Source organism: Protomyctophum parallelum (genome assembly GCF_964188405.1).
Source record: "Protomyctophum parallelum genome assembly, chromosome: 20".
Classification (NCBI taxonomy): Eukaryota; Metazoa; Chordata; class Actinopteri; order Myctophiformes; family Myctophidae; genus Protomyctophum; species Protomyctophum parallelum.
The window spans coordinates 19,675,941-19,701,399 of NC_139718.1; the positions used below are offsets into that span (position 1 = coordinate 19,675,941).

At 40.7% G+C, this 25,459-nt stretch overlaps 1 protein-coding gene across 1 annotated transcript; it reads right to left on the reverse strand.

Moving 5' to 3' along the window:
* Positions 1 to 2,222: 2,222 nt before the first annotated feature.
* Positions 2,223 to 25,100, reverse strand: wdr25 (WD repeat domain 25). Its single transcript, XM_083791378.1, has 7 exons — positions 25,073 to 25,100; positions 23,964 to 24,659; positions 16,891 to 17,038; positions 8,904 to 9,034; positions 6,313 to 6,483; positions 5,103 to 5,243; positions 2,223 to 2,797 (listed from the first exon to the last, which is right to left on the reverse strand). The coding sequence occupies exons 2-7, from the start codon at positions 24,636 to 24,638 to the stop codon at positions 2,576 to 2,578; spliced, it is 1,488 nt and encodes a 495-aa protein (XP_083647504.1). The 5' UTR covers positions 24,639 to 24,659; positions 25,073 to 25,100; the 3' UTR covers positions 2,223 to 2,575.
* Between the last annotated feature and the right edge of the window lie 359 nt (positions 25,101 to 25,459).

Sequence of the window (25,459 nt, forward strand, 5' to 3'; positions counted from 1 at the left end):
GCTATTTTCAATCCATGATGAAATCGTGGATTAAATTTGTCATAATCTCGCCATCCCCGCTGGGGGTGAGACAAAAAAAGGTCCCACACACCCTGTGCTAAATGAAGCGCTCCTCTCCTCTCACTGTGTTTAGCCTCTGCAATGAGGTTTGATCAGCTGCCCTGACCTCAGGCTCATTGTTACTGTAGTACATGGACCATCTGGAGGGACTGAGACACCTGCTAGGCTGCTACTGTTGCTGGCACAGAGGACGAAGGGACAATGATTAATTGCTGGGTAGATGGAAAGTGTAGAACTTTTTCTTTCCTTTGCTGCCTGGATAGCTCTACGGATCTGAGAGGAATGGTGACAAATGAAATTAAGTCTAATAGTCACGCTTAGATGTTTGGAACATTTTGCTTCTACCTTTCCCATTCCTGCAGATCTGGGCAATGGCTTATGGCTGTTTCTAAGATTTTAAAGGATCATACCAGGGGTCTGGCATGTTTGAATTCCACTCATCAGTGCCGCATTTGTTTGGTCTTCGAGGAGGCCAATGTTTTCCATTCATTTCAGTAATGTATCAAAATTACAGGGACTTGAAACTTGCTTGACATAGATAATCCAACAAACAATATATTTGTCATGTTATTGTGTTTTAATGGAAGGCTATTCCCTGGAGAAAAGTCCATGACATCTCACCCACAGTTTTATGTTGAGCCAACATTGACTCAATTATTCAGGTACCGTATGTTTATGTACGATATATGACCGAAGCTGTATACAACGATTATGTTTAGACGGTATGGTCCTTTAACCTGCATCTCTTCCATAGGAACATGCTTATGAAGGAAACAGTGACACATTTAGGCATTATATAAATGTACAGAAATCAAAGGGGTATAGTGATGACTTGAAGAGAAACTTAAAATGCTGTACAGAGTACTGTATATACAATATGGTCTCCCACTGACAAAGTACTTTTGTTATAGATGTAATGTTTAAGAGGAGATAAGAGTCTATACCTACATGATTGATAAGACTATTTTCTATTCAGTTCAATCAATTGATGTTCTATTGATCTAATGTTCAGATCCTGACTAAGGAAGTTGAAGCTGTTCTGTCCTGTTCTACCTCTGGCCTTTATTCCAGGAGCAACAGGCCAGGTCTGTCAACATGTCTGTCCAATGCATGGTTATATATTTTTGCTGTATGTTTATTTACTTAAAAATAAATATGGGTGTTGGGCAATACCTCACAGGCTTCTATGATGTTATTTTCCATGACTTATACATTTTCAACACGTTGGTAAGAAAGGTTGAATTAAAACTACCAATACACTGTGGCTGATTGAAATGTTGGAAGTGAAAGAAGATGCACACACGCACACACACACACACACACGCACACGCACACGCGCACACACACACACACACACACACACACACACACACACACACACACACACACACACACACACACACACACACACACACACACACACACACACACACACACACACACACACACACACACACACACACACACACACACACACACACACACACAGTATCCCTTTCAGCAGCCAGTGTATATATTCTTAAGTATATTCAAAACATTTTAATGATAACGTAGTGCAGTCTGCCTGTCTGCCCTTCAGTGCTCATACTGTAGGTGACATGGCAAATTTCACACATTCTTTTTGTTGAGACACACAAATTCAGCTGCCAGGAAACGTCGTTTTAAACGGAAGACAAAAATAAAATAAAAAAATGCATTCAATAGTAAACAAATATGCATGCAAAACATCATTTTAAAATCAAATTGTATCCGAAAATGCAGTTATCTTGTGACTTTAAAAAAAACTCTTACAGTAAATTCAAACTACACAAGAGACCATATCAAAGCGAACACAACAAAGTATAAGCCCCTAGCTATACTTTGAGTGAAGCACCAGTCATATTATATAAATGCAATAAGGTCTCTGTGTGTGTGTTTGTGTGTGTGCATGCGAGTGCGTGTGCACATGTCTTTGATGCTGAAGAAAGCCTGCTTTCTTCAGATAATAAAACTTGTAACATTTTAGTCTTTGATGTTAATGTTAATTATAATACAATTTATTTTGATATCTCCTTTGCAATGTGGTATGCCCTGACTGCATCCCACCCGCCAAGATTACAAGACAATGAGATGCACCTACAGAAGCATGAGTAACAGACTGTTTAGTACAGTCAAATGCCCACAATCATGTGTTTGCGTTGTCCAGATGCTTCCCTCCTGAGATATTGTCTGACTCAGGTATAAATATAAAGGAAGTGAAAGTGTGGAAAGTATCTGAATGTAAAACCAAAAAAAGCGATTTATAGTATATACAACGAAAGCATAATTATGTTCTCTCACAATGTTTCACTGAATCACAAAGTGCACAATTGCCAACAGTTTGTCCACCAAGTTATCCATCAACTTATGCCGAGTAATTATGGGAGATGAAATCACAAGCGGCTCGAGCCTAATATTATGGTCCATCCTCTTCTCTTAGTCACCTAGTCCCTCAACCACCTTCTCTGGCTCTCGTTGAATTGCCCATTTACAGTCGTCAGTGCCAGACCTTGATCTCACCACCCCAATCACAAGTGGCTGCAGTGGCAGGCAGCACCGAATGCAGGGACACACACAGGCACGGCTGGCTGTGAGCTTGAAGAGTGTGCAGCACACGTGCGCTCTGGTAGTCATAGAAGTGGGCAGAGCCGGTGGAGCTTCCTGACGCCAGTAAAGTTCCGTCCAGAGAAAACTCGCACTGCACCGCATATCCCTCTACCTACGTAAGACAAGACTCGATGCATTAGTCATGCCACACAGCTCAACCTCCCACCTATGACCAAAATAGTACTTCAATCAGCATAATCATGGGTATTGTAAAACCAAATTAACTGTGAAATTTAAAGTAGTTTAAAAGAAAGTGCAAGTGCTTAACCTCATTGGCCTATTTCCATAACAATCTGGACAATATTGGTGAGAACCTGTTGTGTACAGCAGGGGTCTGCAACCTTTTTTTAATTATTTTGTAGATCAGTGTGCCATATCAACAAGATGCATCATTCATTTTAATGACACCCCACATAAAATAATTCCAACATATTTTGATTGTCCACAAATATAATATATATATTTGTTTCTTTTAAAATCTTTTCTTTCACATTGTTATAATGATCATTAGACTCAATAACCAACCTATATCCCGGACTCCCTCCCCAGTCAGAGTTCAGAGTTTTAATGAATGTACTGTAGAATTATGTGCAGGGAGTAATTTATATACAAAAGGAGGGACTTCATTAATTTGCCACTCTCTCACACACTTGGGCCAGTGATCACCCTCTTTTGTGCCAATGTTGGCCCTGGTGCCCAAGGTTGCCTACCCCTGGTGTACAATACAGAAAACAAGACCAGGGCTACTGCAGTTGGCACGTTCATGTCCTTTGATCTACAGAATAACCTCTTTTCATTAGATGCTAAAAGCCTAATTTTGCTGATTTACAGATTACAGTGCCCAATGTAGCCTGTCACTAAATAGTTGTTACAGTTGTTTATGACAGAAGAAAACCAATAGCTTTTCTAACCAGTATCCGCTGCATTCCCTGTCTTTTCCTTTTTCTGGAAATATTGCATTTTATTTAGCATGTTTGTTTTGCGCTGTGTGTGACGTCACAGAGTCCCCGCAGGGGCTATGGATGGATCCCATTCTGTACATACAGCATAAACATACAGTATACTGTATGTTCACAATGCTGTGTGTGGGCTATGTTTGCAATATTTTACATCTGCGTAAGGTATATATTACTGGCGTAATTCAAGAATCTATTATGGTTGGTGACATGGCTTTATTCTGGGATATCCCTGCCCTAATACAAAGTTATATTGTATGGATATTAAAATAAGGGTTCTCGATTTACATGGATTACACCCACACAGACGTACAGAGACGTGGTGCATTTATAGATACTAGAGCGGTGCCCGGGGACTCCACGGAGCCTCTACAGCAGTGCCCGTTGGGCACAGGCGTACTTGGAACAATGCAAGTTGGAAATGCCCCACCCAGATATTATGTCTGTGTCCCTTTTATGCCCATATATGGAGTTCTTTGTCAGGCATGCCAAAACATATGTATATATGGAGTATATGTAGACGTCAGAATGATGTCAGAACAGGCCAGCTCCATATATGGACCCTGGGCAGGGGCCCTGTCCAGAGCCCGGGCAGAGAGCCTTTTGGGGTGGTTCTGGACAACCGTGGGTCCGACCGGTGCACACGATGCGAATTTGAAGTCGGTGGGGCGAACGGTTCTCGAGTTATGTGGATTACACACAGACAGACACATACTACAAAACAGAGCATCAGCAACAGAGGAGCATAAAGAGGAGAAGCTGGGATGGAGGTGGTTTCGTACAGTGGTTCTCAACCCCCACATGATGCTCGGGGAGACCCCATATAAAAGTGAAGTGACAATAAAAAATGATGTAAAGAAAAAAGACCTTTACTGCATCAAAAGTACTCAACAAACTATACTATAAAAACGGGTCAAACATTGGCCAAATTGTCATTTTCAGACAAACCAAATGCAACTCCTATCCAAGTGCCTGTCAGGGTGGGGGCCTGGGGGGTCCCCAGTTCAAATATTATTATTGTGTGTGGTAGCGGCCCCGAAGAGGTTGAGAACCTTTAGTGATACATGCATAATTGCATATTCTGCAGCAGGAAAAGGAAGGATGAAACATTCATGAAGAGCGCTCCAAAAAGCCAATGGCAGACTGACAGCTGTCAGTCTGTCAGAGGGGGCTTGGCAGGAATCAGCGGGTGACACAAACATTGACTACAGTGTCCTGTCAGAATAAACACTGAGCTCTGAATCAGTGGGTCATGTTTATTAAAAGCAGATACTAGTGTACAAGCTCATCATGACACGTCAGGATGCGATGCATTGTGAGCTCATACTGTAGATAGGCTTTTTTCACTACTTTTGCGCAACCATCTTATACGACAAAGCAAGGTGTGATTGGAGGTAGTGTAAAGGATTCTGCCCGACAGCAAGATGCGGCTTGCCTTAGGCTACGACGTTCTTCACTGACCTTGTGTCCTTCATAGCGCCGTCTCTTGTTCATCCTATAGGGCCGCTGGGAGGAGAACATGGCCATGTAGTTGCCATTGGTCTGAGCAACAAAGTACTCCTCAGCTGGGTGGAGGGCAAGGCTGGGACACGTGTACCTCTCCTAGGGGCCAAACCATCAGTCACACTGTCAAAATGTGTCAACCACTTAAACCCTCTAGACGTCTTTCTCTAAATTGGACCAGTGTTGGCTCTGTATCTGCTTTTTTCCATTTACACCAAGGGCTATATCTTGCTCCACCCCTTAACCCTTATCCCTAAACGAATTTGCCATTTTTTACTATTTAAAAAATCCTTTTAAAATAGTTCAAATAGCCGATCTACAAGCTCACCACGTGTTGATGTAGATCGGCTAGTTGAACTATTGTAAAATGTTTTTCAAAATAGTAAAACATGGCAAATACGTTTAGGCATAAGGGTGGCGCAAGATAGGGCCCCAAATCTCTTTTCCAAAACTACGCGATCCACAAGCTCACAAGGCGACACAACATGAGGCATTGTGCATAGACTATTATATTGGAAGAGAAGAAGAGTAGCCTATATTAACTGATGTAACGAGCTAAAAAGAAAGAAATCTGAACCATTTTTAGTAGATACAGTATGTGACATTTCATGGTATACGTTTTTTGGTTTTTAAGTTGATTCTCTTGGTTTAACACATAGAAAGGTTAAAACAGATTTTGTACCATCTGAATGTTATAGTTCTGTTAGGGGTGCTTTGTTTAGGTGATTCTGACAATAATAAAGAGAATTTATGAATGGACAGCTAAATGGATGGGTTTGTACTATACACTATACAATATGCAGGTGAATATGAGGATGTCAATTATATGCACATGCCTGCATATCACATTAATCACAATATCAATTTAGGTACTGTATACCTTGTAACTTTCTCTCCTAATTTTGGGTATTAAGACCTTTCCTATATACATTTGATGTATTATTATTATTTGGGATAGACAGAAAAATAATGACAAATTGCCCAGTTGATGTTCATCTCATTACACTGGATGGTAACAGGAAATTGAACTACAACTGTTATTTTCAGCTGGTATTCTCAAATATTTCACAAATACATTGGTGGTTGATTTGTAGTGTTAATTATACAATGAGAGATGATACACAATACCCATTGATACATTGGCCAGTCCTAATACAGAGTTCCTTACATGGTAAATCTGGTTGGAGACCTTTGCTGTGGTCTGGTAGTCCCAGGCGATGAGGGTGCGTTCAGCAGAGTCCCTACTGACAGAATCAGTACTGGTAATAAACTCAGCACCTCCTCTGAGGAACAGAATGTCCAAGGTCTGCTGAATCCCTGCTTTGTACTCTTTCACCACCTGGAAATAGGAAATACAAGGCAAATTAACAATGAGCTACACAAAGTCCTTGCAATACAAGACATACTGTAGAACTGCTCGTTGTAGGCTTCAGGCTTTCAGCTTCTGTGTTAGTTTATTTCTTATTTAGAAACAAAAACATCAATTCATTTCTATTTAGATTTGACACATGAAACTGGGTAATGCTACATTATGTTATGGAGAGGGGGCAATTTTAAAATCACTTTAGTAGACCTTTAGTAATCCCGTGGGAGAAATTCCGTTTCAACTTCACACAGCTGATGGCTGCTCAGTTAGTCATGTTGAGCGCTTGCTTACCAGGTGGTCTCTCTGACCACCAAGCTGTGGCCGCCAAAGACACATATTCACATTACTTGTTTAACCAAAGAGAATAGTGCAGATCTAACCGGACAGGAGGTGAAAGAGGAAGATGTTGAAGCATCCAGATCAATGACAGCTGAGTCAATAAATTGCTCAACCAAAAAAAGAGCCAATAGTGTTAAGTGATTGCACGAGGGTGTCTTAGACGATACATCTCTGCATGATATAGGTGGACCAGGACACACATGCTAAATGCATGACCTGGTGTGTCAGAGCTGCGTGTGTGTGTGTGTGTGTGTGTGTGTGTGTGTGTGTGTGTGTGTGTGTGACTGTGTGTGTGCGTGCGTGCGTGCATGTGTGCATACTATGCTGTATTTGTGCAAAAACACCATGTTAATTATGAATTCTTGAAGTATGTTGTAAACAATGTGATACACTGTGACAATTTAATTTATTTATGCAAACTGAGCCAGGGGTAGGGCTCGATAAACAATGCTTCTTTCTCCCCGTTCCCTTTTTCGGCATGGACACTGTATTATGTCAAATGGCCTTGGATCGTTTCAATTTCTTCTCTGTATCGTTCCAATTTCATTCTCTCTCTCCGTTTCTGGCACAACAGCGCCACTTTTTCCCCTACTGGTACTCTAAACATAGTAACATAGCAACATAGTAACATAGTAACATAGTCCCATTGCTGTTCCTTGGAGTGGTTGCACCACTCAAAAGAAACTAAATGTAACTGAACATGCACACATATAAATCCCAGATATTATGATTATTATTATTATTACAAAAATATGGTAGAGGGACATGCCAAACAGTGAGGATGCGAAGCTTACAACCATTGGCCAAAGGGTGGCGCTATAGCACTCAATTGAAAATGCAAACTTTGACCACGCATACCTCATGAACTGTTTGACCGTCTGCAATGAATCTTCGATACACATATGCGTCTCCTCATGACAGCACTATGACACCTCTCTCTAACAGTGGACTGATACGTTGGACATCTTCTTGGTATAAATGTTTGTGCAATTGATGTGATATTATTCAGAGTATCTTGAAACTTTGTGGAGAATATCTCTCTTCTATCTCTTTGCAACTGTAACGCTCTGAATCTGAACTTAAGATAAAAGTAACTTGGATATACTTTAAGTCCTTTGTTTCCGTGTCCAAATTCTTTCAGGTTCTTTAAACTCTATTTTCAATAGAGGTAAAACGATGTTGATGGCCTGCCCCTACTAAAAGCCCCCAAATCTCTTCTCTCTTTAATGTAGCCCAAAGCTTAACTCTGGCCTTAACATAACACAGGGTAACGAACCCCTGCATCCTATATAGAGGCACAATCTCAGGAATCTGTCTGGCATGACTTCACACTAATGGTCTAAGCTTGTGTTTGAAGGAGGGTGAGGGTCCTCTTAGCCCTCATTTCCGAGAGGGGTAATTTCACCCCAGAGTTAAAAATAATAAATAAAGAAATAAAGCATAAAACCCACAGCTAAGACTGACAGGGCTGCAGGATGCATTTAACAACCTATTTGCTGTGGCCTGGTTCATTCTCTCTCCGAAACCCACATTGACACCTACTGACAGAACCAATCCCTGGTGATTTAAACCTAGCTCCCCCTGGAGCAACAGGGTACACTCTTGGGACACTTCAGGTGAGAACATTCTAATTCAAAGGTAGTGAATGGGTTTAACAATATAAAGTTTGTTAAAGCTTTTAAATTGGATTCGGATTTAGGATTCGGATTCGGATTCAGAGCAACGCAAATCTTAAAATTAAGACTTAGATGAATTCTGCATTGTTTGTGGCTCAATTATAATTTTAATAACATATCATGCTTGTGTCATCAGTTATGTCTGTAGAAGTTGAGTCTATTAAGGAAAACCAATGACATAAAGTCAATGATAATAGGACCCCGCCAGCAAAGAGGTTAATTAGCTCGACCCTGGTGGCTCAACAGACCTACAGGCACTGGCCACATAACCACATTGTCGAAGGTTTGACCTCAGGACCTGTGCCACATGTCACCCCCTCTACTCAAAGTACTTCAATGAAAAAGCATGAATGTCTAAATATACATTATATGTTTGACCTTGGAAATTCGAGAGTCCCACGCTTTGACCACTGAACTGTAGCCTCCGCACAGGAACACGTCTGGGTCACTGGGCTGGATGGCAACACACATCACCTTGAACTGGTTGTCCGCGTTGGCTGTATACTGCCCTGTGTATCCACGTACGAAAGACAAACAAGACAGAGAGAGAGAGAGAGATCATTCATACAACTTTTCTAGATCTTAATCAAATCGTTTGATATCTTGCTCTGTATTGCAATAACAGTGGTAGTAGCTCTACAATATTTTGAGTGTGGGCAATGTATATTGTATAGTATAACCCAAACCATTCAGCACTGTAATACAAAGAACTCCTATCATGTGCAACGCTCACCAAAGTTCAGGTTTAATGCCTTTATCCATGCACCTACAATGTGCATTCACCCATTCAAACACACATTCACACACCACATGGAGGCAACCATGCAAGGCACCAACCTGCTCATCAGGAGCAGTTAGAGACAAGGACACTTTGACGCATAGCCGTTCCCAGACGGACACTCCTTCCATCCACCCCCACTGCTCGCGTGATGATCTCCCCCCCCCCACCAGTTCAGCTGCAATACCCAGCTCAACTATGCCATCTCTGATTTCCAACATCCCCTTGAGCCCCCACAGGCAGCTAAGCAATTACCCTATCACTGTTCCATCGCTGCCTGGGGAATATCACTGCTGTTGATACTGCTGTTAAACACATCAACCTGAAACAAACCAGGAGGCCATATCATATGCACTCTATATGTATGAGTCTGTGCATTGTGTGTGTATGATGCACATGAAACTGATTTTTATATATGGTACATGCTGCTATTTGTGTTATGGTGGATATGTTTTCCACCTGCAGAAGAAGCGTTTCTACCCTCTGTAGTGCCATCTATCCATTACAAATGTTGATCATGCAACTTAGGGTATGTATAGTCTTTGTACATTTGATTTGATTGTACCTTCCTGTTATTTGACTTGATGTTTTCAGTGTTTTGGGCTGACCAGGCTTTTGCCATCCAAGCATCCAGGCTATGGAACGACGTAACCATGGCAATCAAAAAAGCCAATTCTGTGTCATCTTTTAAGTCACTTCACATATATGAGTTTTCAAACTCATATGTGACTCCTTTTGATACAGAGACAGTCATGGCAGCAAGACAAACTATTCAGGAGAGGAGAAAAACTGATCTTTTCATGTTTTTATCCAAAATGAGTTAATAGCACAGGCAGACTCTTCACATACTAGAGCATGTCTGAAATAAATGTCAGAGCTGAAATAAGACAGGTATCAGTCAAAAGGGAGACATCGAAGAGGAAGGACGGGTGGGGAGGATCAACATATGGAATGTCAGAACAAGTCAGCTCCATATATGGAGATCTAAGGGTTTGAGGAATGAGGTCAGATGTAGAGTTGCTGGCCGGCTCCATATGCAGGTCTAGGTGATGATCCAGTCGTCTCCATGTATGGCAGGGTTTGATGAGGTCAGTGTCGTGATCTTTATATATGGAGACGGCTGGTTTTAGCGTGACTGACAGGTTTTGCAGATTTTCATAGTAATCTGAGACCTACAGTCGCAATAATGCTGAATTTCTTCACTATGTTTTCAAAACGTATTAGCCATCTAGTATAAACCTTTAGTGTGAGAGTAACATTAGAATAATATTAAATGGCTAAAGGAAGGTATTCAATTAAGAACTAAATTGGTTCCAGTTTTATTGGAAATTAATTAATTTAGATATGTTGTGTATACTCTATAGTCTATACAGTCAAGAAGATTAAATGGGCTCAAACTTAAAATGATGTTGTCCCCTCAGCAGATTTTGCTGAAACCATTCGTTCAGTCTAATATATGAGTGTTTTGCTATGACCCAATCCACTAGTGTCAAGAATGTGTGGCTATGATCAATACATTTAATTAGTTGTGTTTCTAAATCAAATGAGCCATCATATTTTGTGATTTGTAAATGAAAGATTTGTTTAGCTGAGCTAAATTACAGCCACAAAAACCAATGCCTACATATCAGGTGCAACGGCAAATAAGTGATTTCTTATTTTACAGTAAGTACATTGACATGAAGAAAATGATCAAGAGAGGCTAAAAGGAAAAGCCTGTCATTTACACAATTGATGTACAGGTCATGCAATCCAAGCAGCACAGTAAACAAAAAAAGGGGGATATTTAGTCGCGACCCATAAAAATGGGTCCGTGACCCACAAATGGGTCCTGGCCCACTGTTTGGGAAACACTGATAGGACATACCCAGGCACATTGTCAAAACGAGATACTTTTTAGAAAATATCATTGATGAAAGATGAAGAAAAATAAAAGTGAAGTGAACTTCATTGTTTTGGCTAGGGGCCATGAGTCAGCTTAACCTAAATCAATGCAGAGAATGTTGTGCTTCAAAAACGAAACAAAAAACATTGAGGGGCTTAAATATAATTATGTCTGAAAGCGTGCAAGAAAAAATTAGTTCCCTGGGAAATGATGAAGGCGGTTACGTAAGGGTCTGGCTAGGCACTAAAGCAGACTAAAAAGCAGCAGCTCTGTAGCCTGGTAAAGCATCCTGGTCGGGTCACATTCATTCTCACGTGTCTTCTGACACAGCAGCTTTGATGGCTATAATGGATAGAATAGAGGGTATGTGCGTGACATCATCATCATACCCGGTTATGCGGGAACGCCTACTGAGTGGCAAAAAACTATTTTCTTGCCTATTTTGCCTTGACAACCTATACATTTGACAACCTATACATCCAACCAGAAAAGTACTTTCTGATTGCATTGCATTGCACGTTAAACAACATTAAACTCACTTTGCCACTCGATTTGCCATTCACTTTATGCATGCGCATACACCCTCTATACATTATAGGTCCAGTAGCTCCTCATTCATTAATCTACAAACAGATTAGCCAACAAAACTAAGAAAAAGCAATTTCTAAAAGGGATTTTTTATATAATAATAATAATACCTGGAATTTATATACTGTATATGGTAGGCTAGTGCAATTTATGTAGTATATAGTAAAGCAATAAAACAAAAAAGAAGAGTTGAAATCAACGTCAACTTTTAGAAAGGAGAATGAATCACAGCGAACTGGGGCACAGGTCAGGTTGTGGCCTCCTGGTGGCGCTATAATAGGCCAATGTGAAAAGGGTGCCATTTGTTCTTACACCATTGATGGCAATTGGATGATTTGAGGCATTTTGTTCCAAAAAATATGTTTTGCAAACATCCACCTGTTGGTGGCGCTATAACAGGCCAATGTGAAAAGGGTGGGATATATTCCTCAGCCTAGTAGGAAAGTCTATCAAAGATCTCACGTAAATTGCATGCTTCGTTCAACTTTGAAAGCCAATGTTAGCCAATTAGGATGGAATATGAAATATCGGACAGATCCATCTTGAACACAGGACTATAGATATAGGGATTTTTGGACAGGATCTGGAGGAGTAATATCCAAAAATGTGCTTTTCAAAAGTTGGCCTCCTGGTGGCGCTATAAAAGGCCGTTCGTTGGCATCCAGGGAGTGTGTGTGTCAAATTTGGCCGGGTTAACGGTGCCGGAGATTAGCTGTTCACAGACGGACGGATGGACGGATGGACACACGGACGGACAGCAAAACATACTCTCTCCCCATGCCTTCGGCCTGGTGGAGACAATAAACCGCAGGAAAAGTGGACTTTCTTTCATTTCATTTCATGGTAAAGCTAGCTGTCTCCTCAATTCAATCACATTGATCCAAAGTTTGAACAGGATATTTCTTTTGGCCAGTGATTGTCTGGCAGGAAGCGCTCCTGTTTAATTGGCTTACCCGTGGCGATACCCACATGAGGAGCTGTCTTCTAGATTTAAAGCTCATGGTTGGATAAGAACATGAGAAATCTAATTCTTCAGCATAAAATAATGAGGCCTTCTGATGCACGTTTTAATTAAGCAACTTTAATTAGCTTGCAAAGAAGGCAGATAAAGGGAATCCTGGCAATCTTACTATAGATCCCTCTGTATTTCTGTAAATTAACTGAGTGATCCTCTTGTACCACTGGCATTGATAAGCGTAGAACATTATGGATGACAACCCCCAGAGCAGTGGAAAATGGGGCTCATCAAATACATATTCTGCTTCCTAACAGAATCTATCAAAATCAAGGCAGTTTGATCTGGATGTGGTACTGTGGCTGCACACAGGCTAAGGTTGGACATACAGTACATTTGTTCTCCAAAGTAGGTAAACCAGCATGCAAATCCCACCAGTGTTCTTATGATTTGTGTTGTTGTTGCATTCTTGATTTCATATGTTGGCTGGGAGCCTGGGACACAAGCATTTGTATAACTGGAATGACATCAACAATACAACATTACCCACACACTGCCAGTTTGCACAGTACATACTGTATGAACTTCCTCAAGCATGTAACTGGAATGACAAATCTTATGGTGTGTCCTTCCACTCGGTAAATGTTATGAAACTATTAAACGCATGCAAGAACAGTACAATCTGAGAGTGAAGACTCAGGATTTGTAGTGGGTCTGCTGATCAAAACTAAAAACATATATGTACAGTATATGTTTTGAGGGACCTTTAATACAGTATATTCTCTCACACATTGTATCGTGTGCTGGCCATGGATACATGAATATCCGGCTACTTGTTTGGCAGGTTTCTATTCAAACATATTGTATATAAATATTAAATATAAATATCACAGCACAGCCACATCAATTGTGCATGCGGCGCTGAGAAGAAGCATATCCGCTTTCAATCCACTCCCATGTTAATCTGCCGCCAGCCGTTTGTGGGTGTTGCTGCTAGTGTTGCAGCAGTAGTGCAGAAGTTATCGTCCAGTGTTATCTCCTTTGGCATCTTTATAAATATTTCACCTCTGAGTACAAAACTATTACACAATGTTGGCATTAAAGAGATTAATTGAAAGACTATTTTCTTATATGCATACTACTAACTACAATGCAACTTTCACAAGTTGGTATTGGTAGTTTGGTACATGGTTTGGTACATGGTTTAAACAGAAAAGATTATAAATAACTAGACCCATTTGATCCTGCAGTGTCTTGCTCAGATGCTTCAACACATTGCCAGGGCCCGGAGTCGGACCGGGTTCCTTCTGCTTCCCAGGCCAGCTCTCTGCCAATTCATCTACTCTATAGGACTGCCCAAAAGATGTCAGTGCTGCTTTGTTTTTGGATGATGTAATTGACTCTGAGACATTTTATTGGCAAATTAATTTAGTTTTTGGATATTTGCTGAAAAACAGTATGGGACAGCCAAAAAGTAAATCCTCTCTATATAATTTTTAAAGATCTGTCTCCAATGAAAATGTTAACACGCAAGCCTTTTCTCATACTGGCACCTTCCTTGTTTACTACTGGATTTTGGTCTGACTCCAACATCCAATCGTACACATGGAGGGTGCTGTAGCCTGCAGGGACCTGGGTAGGAGACTCAAGGCCTGTCATCTACACATGATGCACAGAGAAAACGAAAACAAACACACACACACACACACACACACACCAGCCTGGGGGGATGGGGCTATGTTTTTGTATGCCAACTTCTGACAATCATTTTGGCTACGGCTGGCTTAGAAACCTGGGCAACAGATGCCACTTCAAACTAATGCCCTTCAGATCAAATTCATTTATTCCACTCCCCAGCTCTCTTGCTCCCTCTCTCTGCATGCATTCTGCCTCTCTCTATCAATTTCTCTCACTTGCAATCTTTCTCATCATCTACCTTTCCTTGCCCCGTTCTCTATCACCATATCCTTTCTCTCACTACAGATTGCTATTCAGCAGTGACAGCCTGTCTGCAGGACAATGCAACTGGATAAAGGACTCTACAAATTAAACTGGACACATGAACTACTGTAGATGGAGAAAATGGCCGGGTGAAAAGGGAGATGATGGCATGCTTGGGCTTCCCTGTAAAATAATTTCCCCTTATGTATTCTGCGGTGGAAGAAGGGGTCAAGGGCCAGGGTCCGGCGTAACAGGGTTAACAGAACGTAATCTGCTCTTACTGATTATTAACCAATCACGCCTTTTTTTAATTACTTTGTCATGCAATGGCAGAGCTTGCAGAGCTTTTAGATTTGCTATTTTTGCATGATGTTTGGACAGGAGTAATACCAAAATAGTTGTTTTGCAAATAATGGCAGCTCGGTGGCCTAGTGGGAATGTGTGTGGAAAGTTTCAGGGCAATCGGACGCTGCGTTTCAGATTTTTCAAAACGAGGCACTCACAGTGAGCACAGGTCTCCGCCAGCATAGGTTTCCGCTAGGTTATTGTGGCCTCCTGGTGGTGGTATAATAGGCCAATTGTGAAAAGGGTGGCATTTCTGCAAAACATTTTGCACACCGGGCTGAAGATTTATGACAGATGTGTTCGTAGCACATACAATGAATGTATTTTTGAGCGGTGCCTCCACTCCATTACGCAGCTATGTGTGTCTGTATGCATACGTGTATGTATGTGTGTGTACGTAGGTGTCCAAGCACGGAACGCTGCATCACGGTAACTCTGTCACTTCTCGACCATTTCGGACGCGGGAAGGCTCGTCGGAACCGGACGCGTTCCTGGGGGTCTGGATGTTCCACACGTACAGTTGCACCACTCACTTCACACAGGTGTGATCTTTATCTGCACACTGTCTAAATTCTTACATTGAGTAAATGAAAGCTCGTAAATTAAAGTTGGATTCAAAAGAAAATGACTCGTTGCAGAATGTGGACCAAGACCAAACTAAACATTTGTTTGTTTGTGGTTTGTGACCTGGTCTAAGGTCATGCTGGGTGCTCCTGTGGTGATAGATCTAGTATTGATCCCCTTCGCAGAGCTGCCTATGTGTTTAATAGGTCGCCCAAGCTATTATCCGTAAGGCTTTATTGGCAGAATCGACAGGCGTGCCGAGAGGGGAAGTGCAAACTGCAGCAAGTCATCATGGGAATACGGTGAGCAAAGAGATGGGGTGGACACCATGGGCGATGCAAAACAATGTCTATGAATGCTGGATAATTCTGTTTGCCATTTGCTAGCCTAATAGAGAGCATACAGTGTTATAAAAGGTATTATAAAACATATTGTAATAAAAGACTGAGGCGATATTCTGCAAGTGGAGAGTAGGAAACAGCTAAACCTGCCTCTTATATTTGTACCATCCAGGCATGGTCTATTGAATTGTTATGTGAATACTAATTCTGTCTCATTATTTCAGTCATCTTGATATCAGCCAATTCTACAAATTTCGTCTATCCTAACAGTTTTCTGGAAAACGTATATCAAGAAGCCCCAATGTACCCCCATATCCAAATATTTTGTTCCAGGGACCCCAAGAAGCAAGGATTTGAGTTAAAGTTTTTCGCTTTAAGAAAATAAAGATTTGCACAAATGTTCAACATTTTTAATAGTAGATCTGTTATTTTTGAATAGCCAAAGTATAAAATTATGATTAAAGTAATTACACAGATGCTTTTCACAGATTTTAATGGGTTAAAACTAGGAAATAAGTTAATTTTGATTTAAATTCAAGGTCAGTTGACAGATTGAGTGGCATTGATATTATAGACAGATTGTCTGTTTCATTCTGGTGTCAAGGTGAATTCATTGATTTCTTGAAAATGTTACACAAAGCCTTGTATGCTCGTTCAAGAGGGGCCAACAAAACACAATGAGCTGCTGGATACACTTCATTACTGTCAAAATAAAAGTGTTTTCAGGAGGTTTTTTCTTGTTGATGTCTTTTAGAGTTACACAAAATGTTTCTAAATGGTTTCCTCCTAGGACAGCAGCAATTTACTGGGGAGAAAGCATATTTATATTGAATTGGAAAAGATTATGACGATCAAGGCAAAACAAAAAAGAAAATGTGATTATCTAAAATAATTGCCATCAGGCGATTATGTCCTACTCCTAATTGTGACAACCTTGCCTAGTAAACAGATCTGCAAACGGCACTCACCTGTCTCCACATCTATAATCATGGCGGTGTTGTCGAAGGAACCAGTGAGGATGCGTCTCCCGCAGGGGGTCCAACAGGCATCGCGAATTGCTCCTGCATGGCAGGTGTAAACCTTCAGGCACTGGCCACTCTCCACTCCATCCCACACCTGCAACAATCAAGTATCTGTGTGCATCAGGCCATATTTAAGTTCAAGGCATAGGGCAATACACAGTAAAATCTCTAGTGTCTAGTGCACGCACACCATAGCATGCGCTCCAAAGTACATAAACAAATGCATGTAATACAAACTGTATTCTCAACAACATATAACAATATCAATAGATTCACATTAGAACATAGAAATTACTTTATGCAATATAGTATGTATAAAAGTGATCTTTTTTATTTATTTATTTTATTCTTTATATTACTGGGCTCCCTGCCATTCTATGGTTGCTGTACACATTCGGCCTATGAACCACAGTTTGTCCACTACTGCCCTGGACGATAAAAAAACACGGAAAGAGAAGATGTCGGACTATTCTAACACTGCATTCCCGTCTACACAGGTGGGGGAGGGGAAAAAAACACCTGAAAACTGTTAAGGAAGTTACAGTATGGCTACAAGAAGCAACCTACGGCTGCAATAAGCAACCTACGGCTGCAATAAGCAACCTACGGCTGCAATAAACAACCTACGGATATAATAAACAACCTACGGCTGCAATAAGCAACATACGGCTGCAATAAACAACCTACGGCTACAAGAAGCAACCTACGGCTGTAATAAACAACCTACGGCTACAATAAGCAACCTACGGCTGCCATAAGCAACCCATGGCAGCAATAAGCTACCCATGGTTACAATAAGCAAACCTACGACTGTAATAAGCAACCTACGGCTGTAATAAGCAACCTACGGATACAATAAGCAACCAACGGCTGTAATAAGCAACCCTCGGGTGTAATAAGCAACCTACGGCTACAATAAGCAACCTACGGCTACAATAAGCAACCTACGGCTACAATAAGCAACCTACGGCTACAATAAGCAACCTACGGCTGCCATAAGCAACGCACGGCAGCAATAAGCTACCCACAGTTACAGTACATACTTTTTCTGTTATGCTGTGCAATGCTGTCTCTGCTGCTCTATCCTCCAGCACTGACAATCTCTTTCTATTCTCAATGCCAGAAGGTTACTGATCTCGCTGTTTGTCGGTCTGTCTCAGTCTTTACCTTTTAATCTCCAGTTTTAATAGGAAGATACTATATACAGCTCCTTCTCAAAGAAATTGAATATTGTGTAAAAGTAAATTTTCTTCCGTAATTCAAAAAGTTAAACTTTCATATATTCTCAATTAACGCATACAGTAAAGTATTTAAAATCAGTTTTTGTTTTAATTTGGATGATTATGGCATAAAGCTCATGAAAATCAAATAATCATATCTCAAAATATTAGAAAACATAATTTATTTAATCCAGAAATGCAGACCATCTGAAAAGTATATTAATGTAGTATGCAGTCAATACTTGGCCTGGGCTACTTTTGAACTATTATTTCATCAATTGAGCGTGGCATGGAGGTGATCAGCCTGTGGCACTGTTGAGGTGTTATGATAAGCTATGATTTTTTTTTGTGGTCTCATAACAATATTCTAATATTTTGAGATAGGATTTGTTGATTTTCATGAGCTGTATGCCATAATCATCAAGATAAAGGTTTTAAAGAATTCACTTTATGCACAATTAATTGAGAATATATGAAAGTTTCACTTTTTGAATTATATTACAGAAGATAATATATTGCACAATATTCTAATTTTTGAGAAGGAGCTGTATATGAGAATATACAATCTAGGTTTTATATTGTAATGAAATTAAATGACTCTGTGAACTGGACATTTCTTTTTAATTAAAAATAAAATGACAAAAAGCCCTTTCTAATTTACTTCCTCAAGCTAATTACCTTCATGGATCCCCATAAATCAATTTCAACATGAGAGGAATAGCATACTGATTTTGAAATGGATTTCTCTGATCTATGACATGAAGTGTCAGAAAAGCCCCTGGTTCTCTGTTAATAACAATAACATAACCTGGCTATCCAGTTACACCAACCCAAATTGAAAATGTGTTTTTATGATGAGAAGAAAGCTGACAGTTTATATTACTAATTCTATTTTCCATTGTTTCCCCTCATTGAAATAATTACATAAATATTTCCAAAGTCAACAGGATTTGAATAAATCAGCAGTAGTGTATTTGTACTTTAAAAGAAATTTACAAACTGCTGTTGACAAGCATGATGTTACTGTAATAACAATATAGAACTACAGTAGGTCAAACCTAATCAGAATTCAGAAATTTAAGCTTCATTTTATCCGAGCCTGAAATTGACCTACACTGTACTTCCACTTCAGCCACTGTTGTTAAATTAACCAATTGTCAATTTACAGCTTTGGCCATACTGCATATCATACATAAAATATGACATTTTCTTCTGTTAACATCATAGTGTTTAGACTTTGCCTTTGTTTACATTTCCCCCAAAGTCATAAAAACATTATTGAAGTTACCTGAATAATTGAGTCAATGTTGGCTAAGCAGCATCATTACACCTATGTTTTAATTTAATTTGTAAATGTATACCTTTTCCATGGATGGGCTATTTTAGTTTAGACTTCTCTGGATTGTGTTGGGATTAAGTTTCAAGTGTCTGTAAATTGAATTTCATACTGTGCTGAAATGAATGGGAACCAGTGACGACCTCCAAAATCAAACAAATTACGGAATGGTTTTGAAAACAGTCATGTCAAGTACACTGTGACTTGTAGTCAATGTGATAAACATACCAGACCACCAGTATAGAGTATGGACTTGAATTAAACAGTTATTGTAGGGCTAACTAACCAGGAGATTCTATGGAAGACAAGACCAAACAGAGGGGGTCAGTTTAGTACCCATTTAGCTACACTTTTACACTAGTGATGAAAGGTTTCTTTGTTTGCCCAGTGTCACATGATGACCCACATAAGAACATTGTGGATGTAATATGCAATATTGTATCTAATCTAACATCTATAAATACATTTGTAAAAAATTCTCTCTCTCATATTACTGAGGGAAACTCAGAGTGAAACAGCATTTGGGAACCCTGCAGCAGAAAGGGAGGGAGGGGGAGAGAGACCTATCAATCTGCAGCTTTTTACAAAACGGAATCCCAGAGATGCCTTCACGGAGAGGGGGAAGTAACTGACAGACTGAGCATATTTTAGAGGAACACTTTCAATTAAAATATGACGGTGATTAAATACATTATGACTTCTCATGTTTAGGTGCCTACCGTATGTCTAGAGGTGATCTGTCCTGCTATCTGATTAGTGTCTTATGTTGTCGGTGGAAAAATTGAAAAATCTATAAAAATGTTTTAAAAACATAATGTATTGGATATATGGGAAACACTCTGTCGCCCCTCGCTTTTTCAGCTGCTGTTGATCTGCTTTTGAGCAAGGCACACCTGCAGTAGCTCCAGTAGAGCAGCACAGTGTAGTTATTTTTGGACTGCTCCCAAGTGTATGGATTGATAATTGTGTGAGGGTGTGAAGCAAGGTGTTGCTGCAAAAACAGCAACATGCATGCTGCTCAGTCAACGTAACAGGAATAGCATATTTATGAGACATATGTCTCGCATAGGGAAACACTGCCATCTCAAGGTAGCAGGAAAACATGGTAGGCAGTAAAGCAAAATGCATTGAAACGGATGTGCGTGCGTCTTTACTTTGTTGAGTTAAAAAAAGTATAAGCCTCACAAAATATTGGACAAAACATAGGCTACTAGACGACAAATAGGCATGCTGTTTGAGCTATGTCCATAGGCTGTATTGAGTGAAACAGTTAATAGTGCGCAGCGTAGGCACCTCATTAAAGGCGAGCGCAATCACGCTAATCCCATACAATACATAAACAATGCACTGAAGAAAATGAGTGCTTGTTTTCTTGCGTCCCTTTTAATTTCACCGGCCACTTAACACACATGCAGAGCATGTCCCTGCTGATGACTCAATGGGTAATCTGCTTCTTAATGACTCCTGGTAATTAAAACTAAATTGGTATTCATGTTATTAACTTAAAACCGGTGCAGTACACCTGCTGTAGCCATGGTGACAACAGCAGCAAACAGGCTGGAATAATAATAGCCTTAACTTCACGTGAGGGAGGAACTGACAGAATGCTCAGGGGATGTGGGAGTCTGTTCAGGTAGAAAGAGAAAAAACATACATACCAAACTGCTATGACTCTCTGTGCGTTTTAAGTTTATATAGGTTCTACTAAAAATCTACTTTTTCAATTAAACAAAAAAATTCACATAATCTTTCACTGGTATAATGTTCTCGATAACCATTCCGCTTCTCTAAATACTGTTTTTAGTGAAGTCGCCATTATCCAGGCGGCCTCGACATGAAGACTTCACTCATTCAAAGGCACTGCATAAGCTAAAGGAGGAATGCATTCTTTATTGAGAAGAGATGGATGCATTTCAAAATATAGGTGGACATTTTTTATTTTGCATTTTTTAATTGGTCAGGAAAAAAACACCTGGTAGGGTGCTTGAGACGAAGTGAATATCCAACATAGAAATTCATGACAGATACACTCTCCCCAGTCTCTGCCATCTGCTGAGAGAGCTTTTCAGGTGCCAGAGGAGATGGCTGTCTTGCTGCTACACCAAAATTCCTGAATGTTTATGCAAATCACCTCATGAATATTTAAATGATTAATTATTCAGACACCTGAATAATGAGCCAATGAATACTTGGCACTCGGAGGTGGTGTTGTGCAATTTCCGATCGGGAGTAGAAATATTTAGTTGTCTGCAGGCATCTGCATCACTTGACCTTTACAGTAGGGAAATTAAGGCTTGTTTGTACCTACAGTAGTGTGAGGTAGGATAAAAGAGGGGGAGGTAAAGCAGAGACATATAGGAGAGATGGAAAGCCCCATGGGTCTTGACATACATTCAACTGACAGTGATAGATAAGGTTCTAAAGAAAGTCACTGGTGGTACATTTATATACGGTAAGGCAGCAGAGCAGATATCAGCTGTTTATCACATATATCCAGTCTTTATTTCCCCTGGGTCAGCAGACAAAAAAAAGTAGAGAGGGTAATATCTGATAACACTTTGGGTTGATAACGGGTACTCCCAAGGGTTCATACTGGAGCTGACCAATCAGTGCAAGACAAGTATAGGCTATAAATTTGGCACACCACAGACCACACGCTGAACTGTCACCCAGAGTGACTTCGCTGTGGTTGCAGTGTCGAACAAACTGGAAATTAGGTGATATTTCCAACCCCATGTGAGTGATGAATCAATGTGTCCAAATTTAGAACATGGGCCACTTATACTGAATGGCAGTCATAGTGACCAACCACTTTCACCTCCTTGATGCACACATCTGGGTGATGAATCGATCACGTTTCTTATTCTTGCATGTGTATTGTGTACTGATCTCTACAGCCACAATTTCGATTTTCTTTTATAATGGGTTGAATCTAAAGTTGCAACACAATGACAGCCCATTCATTTAAACAGAAAAACCTGATCTGCTTGTATTAAACAACGGTAAGCTCACCAACATTGCAGGTGTACGGAAAAATCTGCAAAGCGTTTGTTTCCAAAAAGTCCACCGTAGACAGTATTATGATAAGCTACTTTCTGCTAAGAATTTCTGTGACGTGATATTTGTTTCTAAGTGTTGGAGTTTGGAATGGCTGGTCGGAAGTCGGATTTGTTTAAATTTGCACATAATGCAAGAAGCAGCAGCACAATGTGTTAATGAAAACGAGTGCTTCCAAAGTTACACTTTGGAACACTTAAGAAAATCACACTGTGTGAAATGAGCGGTGCAACTGTACCGTATGGGGGTCCCCGCAACATCCACACCCCCAGGAACGTGCCCAGGGGGCCGGCCTGGTTCCGGCAAGCCCCCCGCATCCGAAACGGTCGAGAAATGACAGAGTTACTGTGTGGGGGTCCCCAGGGGGTCCCCGCAACATCCAGACCCCCAGGAACGCTAGCCTCACGTTGCGATACTAATATATCACTGCGCTGGGCTACGTGGGCCGGGGCATATGCATATGCAATAGGGGCGGGTGTCAAGCCTTCCCGCGTCCGAAACAGTCGAGAAGTGACAGACTTACCGTGCTCGGACATACAGACACAGAGACAGACATACAGTACATACATATGTACACACATAGCTGCTTAATGGAGCGAAGGCAGCGCTCAAAAGTTATCAACTGCAAAGAATGTTTTAGAAATTAGCTCAACATGTCTACGGTGGGGACTGGAGTGGCTCAGGGGGGTAGCGTGGCCGGTATATAGGGCTCCCTCAGAGTTAGTGTCAAAGTGTCTGTGAGCAAGACACTGAACCCCAAATTGCATCCGATGTGCAAGTTGCTGCCTTGCATGGTTTCCGCCGCCATCGGTTTATGAATGGGTGAATGTAATGCACAATCTATGTGAAGCACTTCAGATAAATGCACCATTTACCATTTATTTATCAAATTTAATTAATTATTAAAATGTATTACTTTACAGATTGAAAGAGGATAATTCAAGCTTTCCTTACAGCTGCGATGTTGGTGAGTTTAGCGTTAATACAAGCAGATCTGAGTTTTCTATTTGAATGAATGGGATGTCAATGGCTGGTGTTGCAACTCTAGATTCAACCCATTATAAAATAAAATCTAGTGTTGCAAATTGCGGCTATGGTCTCTAGTAGCCGCAGTTTGCAACTCTAAAGGTCAACTCTAAATTAATCTAGAGTTGCAATACCCTCCATTGACTCCCCATTCAACCAATTTGCTTTTGCGATCTGCTTGTATTAAACGACGTTAAACTCACAAAGATTGCAGCTCTAGGCCAAGCTTGAATTATCCTCTTTCAATCTGCCAAGCTTTTGTTTCATAAAAATCCACCGTAGACAGGAGCTACTTTCTGTCAAGAAATTCTGTGCAGGTGATTATTTAGTTTTGTTGTTTGGAAGCACTACTGATATAGGGTACTGATAGACGTCATTACCTTGGCAGTCTTGTCCATGGAGGCAGACAGTAGTAGGTGACTCAGAGGAGGAACTGGACACCACTGCACCGTGTTGACGGGCCCCTGGTGCCCTGCCAGGCTCATCAAAAGTCTTCTGGGAATCTCTGCTCTGCCAGGTGTGCCAACCAGGTATGGTTTCACCGTCTCAGATGCGTCAGACCACATTCGAACAGATTGAACATTATCTTCTGTGGGCTTTGGGTTCACGTTTTGTGCAGGAGTTGCAAGTCTCTGTCGCTTTGGAATGTACGGTCTAAACCCTGGTGGGGTGCTGTGATGTCTTTTTGTTGCGCTCGTTCCCACGTGGCTGGACAGTTGTGGTGCTTGAGGACAGATTTGTTGTGACGAGAACTTTTCTAGGGTGTCTGGCGCACGTGGTACTTTCTTGCTTACAAAGTATTGTTTTTCTCTGTCAAAATGGCCCTGCTGCTGTAAATGTATACTCGTTAATGAAGAAAGACTTTTTTCTACATATGAGGTACCCTTAGGAATGTCATTATGTTTGTGATGTTCCACTGCATTGTCATTGTCAAATTGGCCCTTTTCAAGTGGAATGGTGTAAAGACTGGGCAGTAGTCCATAGGAGAACCCAACTTCCTGATTTAAAGAGTCATCTTCTGAATCTGAATCATCATAAGCCACTAAAGATGCCATATTATCCTGTTTGGGGAAACCCTAGGGGAAAAGGACAGGAGACACAACAGGTGAGATGTTACTTACCCAATAGTGCCATCTGATGGTTGCTTGGTGTGTTACACATGGTTAACACTCGGGGGGTGATTTCTACTGTACATTATTTATAATATAAGTAGGCATATATACACCAAATACAAAACCGAAATTACTATGGTGTTGTATGGGCTAACCAATCACTAGCCGCATGCCCTGAGCGACTAGACAGTCCAACGGAAACATCGCAAAAACGCAACGCAAAAATCAGCATGGTTAAATAAATAACAGCCTGAGAGAAAGGTACTTTCACGTTTCACATGTTTAAAATCGTTGCGGCAATTGCTATAAAAGCTGCACTATATGCATATCTGTGGCTGTGCACATGAATAGTTAGGGAAGATGTTCACCAAATATACCTCAGTGTTTAGACCTGCCCTCAATGCCCTGCAAGCGACCAGCATAACATGAACAAGCAACGATGAAAGCTAGTTGCGAAGTTCGAACCAGCTACTTTCAAAATAAAATGTAAGTTTCGTCTTGCTAGATGTCTGCCCAGTGCATAGAGTTATGGTCCGGTGTCCATGCGTATAAACAACTTTGATTCTGAAATGAACAGGTAAAGGGAGAATATCCGGTCCTCCAACCTTTATTATGCTATTCGCATTCTCATTAAAACCAGTGGATTTAACATTGTATTTGGCTGTGAAAAGAAATAGCCATCGATTAACATCCTTTTTTGGGGGAGGGGGAATTAGATAAATAAATATATACATACATAATTGAGATACGAGGACGAGGAAGAA

Coding starts and splice junctions, on each gene's coding strand:
- wdr25 (XM_083791378.1), bottom strand. CDS start 24,638: ATGGCATCTTTAGTGGCTTATGATGATTCAGATTCAGAAGATGACTCT. Junction 17,039..23,963: donor CCATGGACAAGACTGCCAAG/GTAATGACGTCT, acceptor TGATTGTTGCAG/GTGTGGGATGGAGTGGAGAG. Junction 5,244..6,312: donor TCTCCAACCAGATTTACCAT/GTAAGGAACTCT, acceptor TTTGGCCCCTAG/GAGAGGTACACGTGTCCCAG.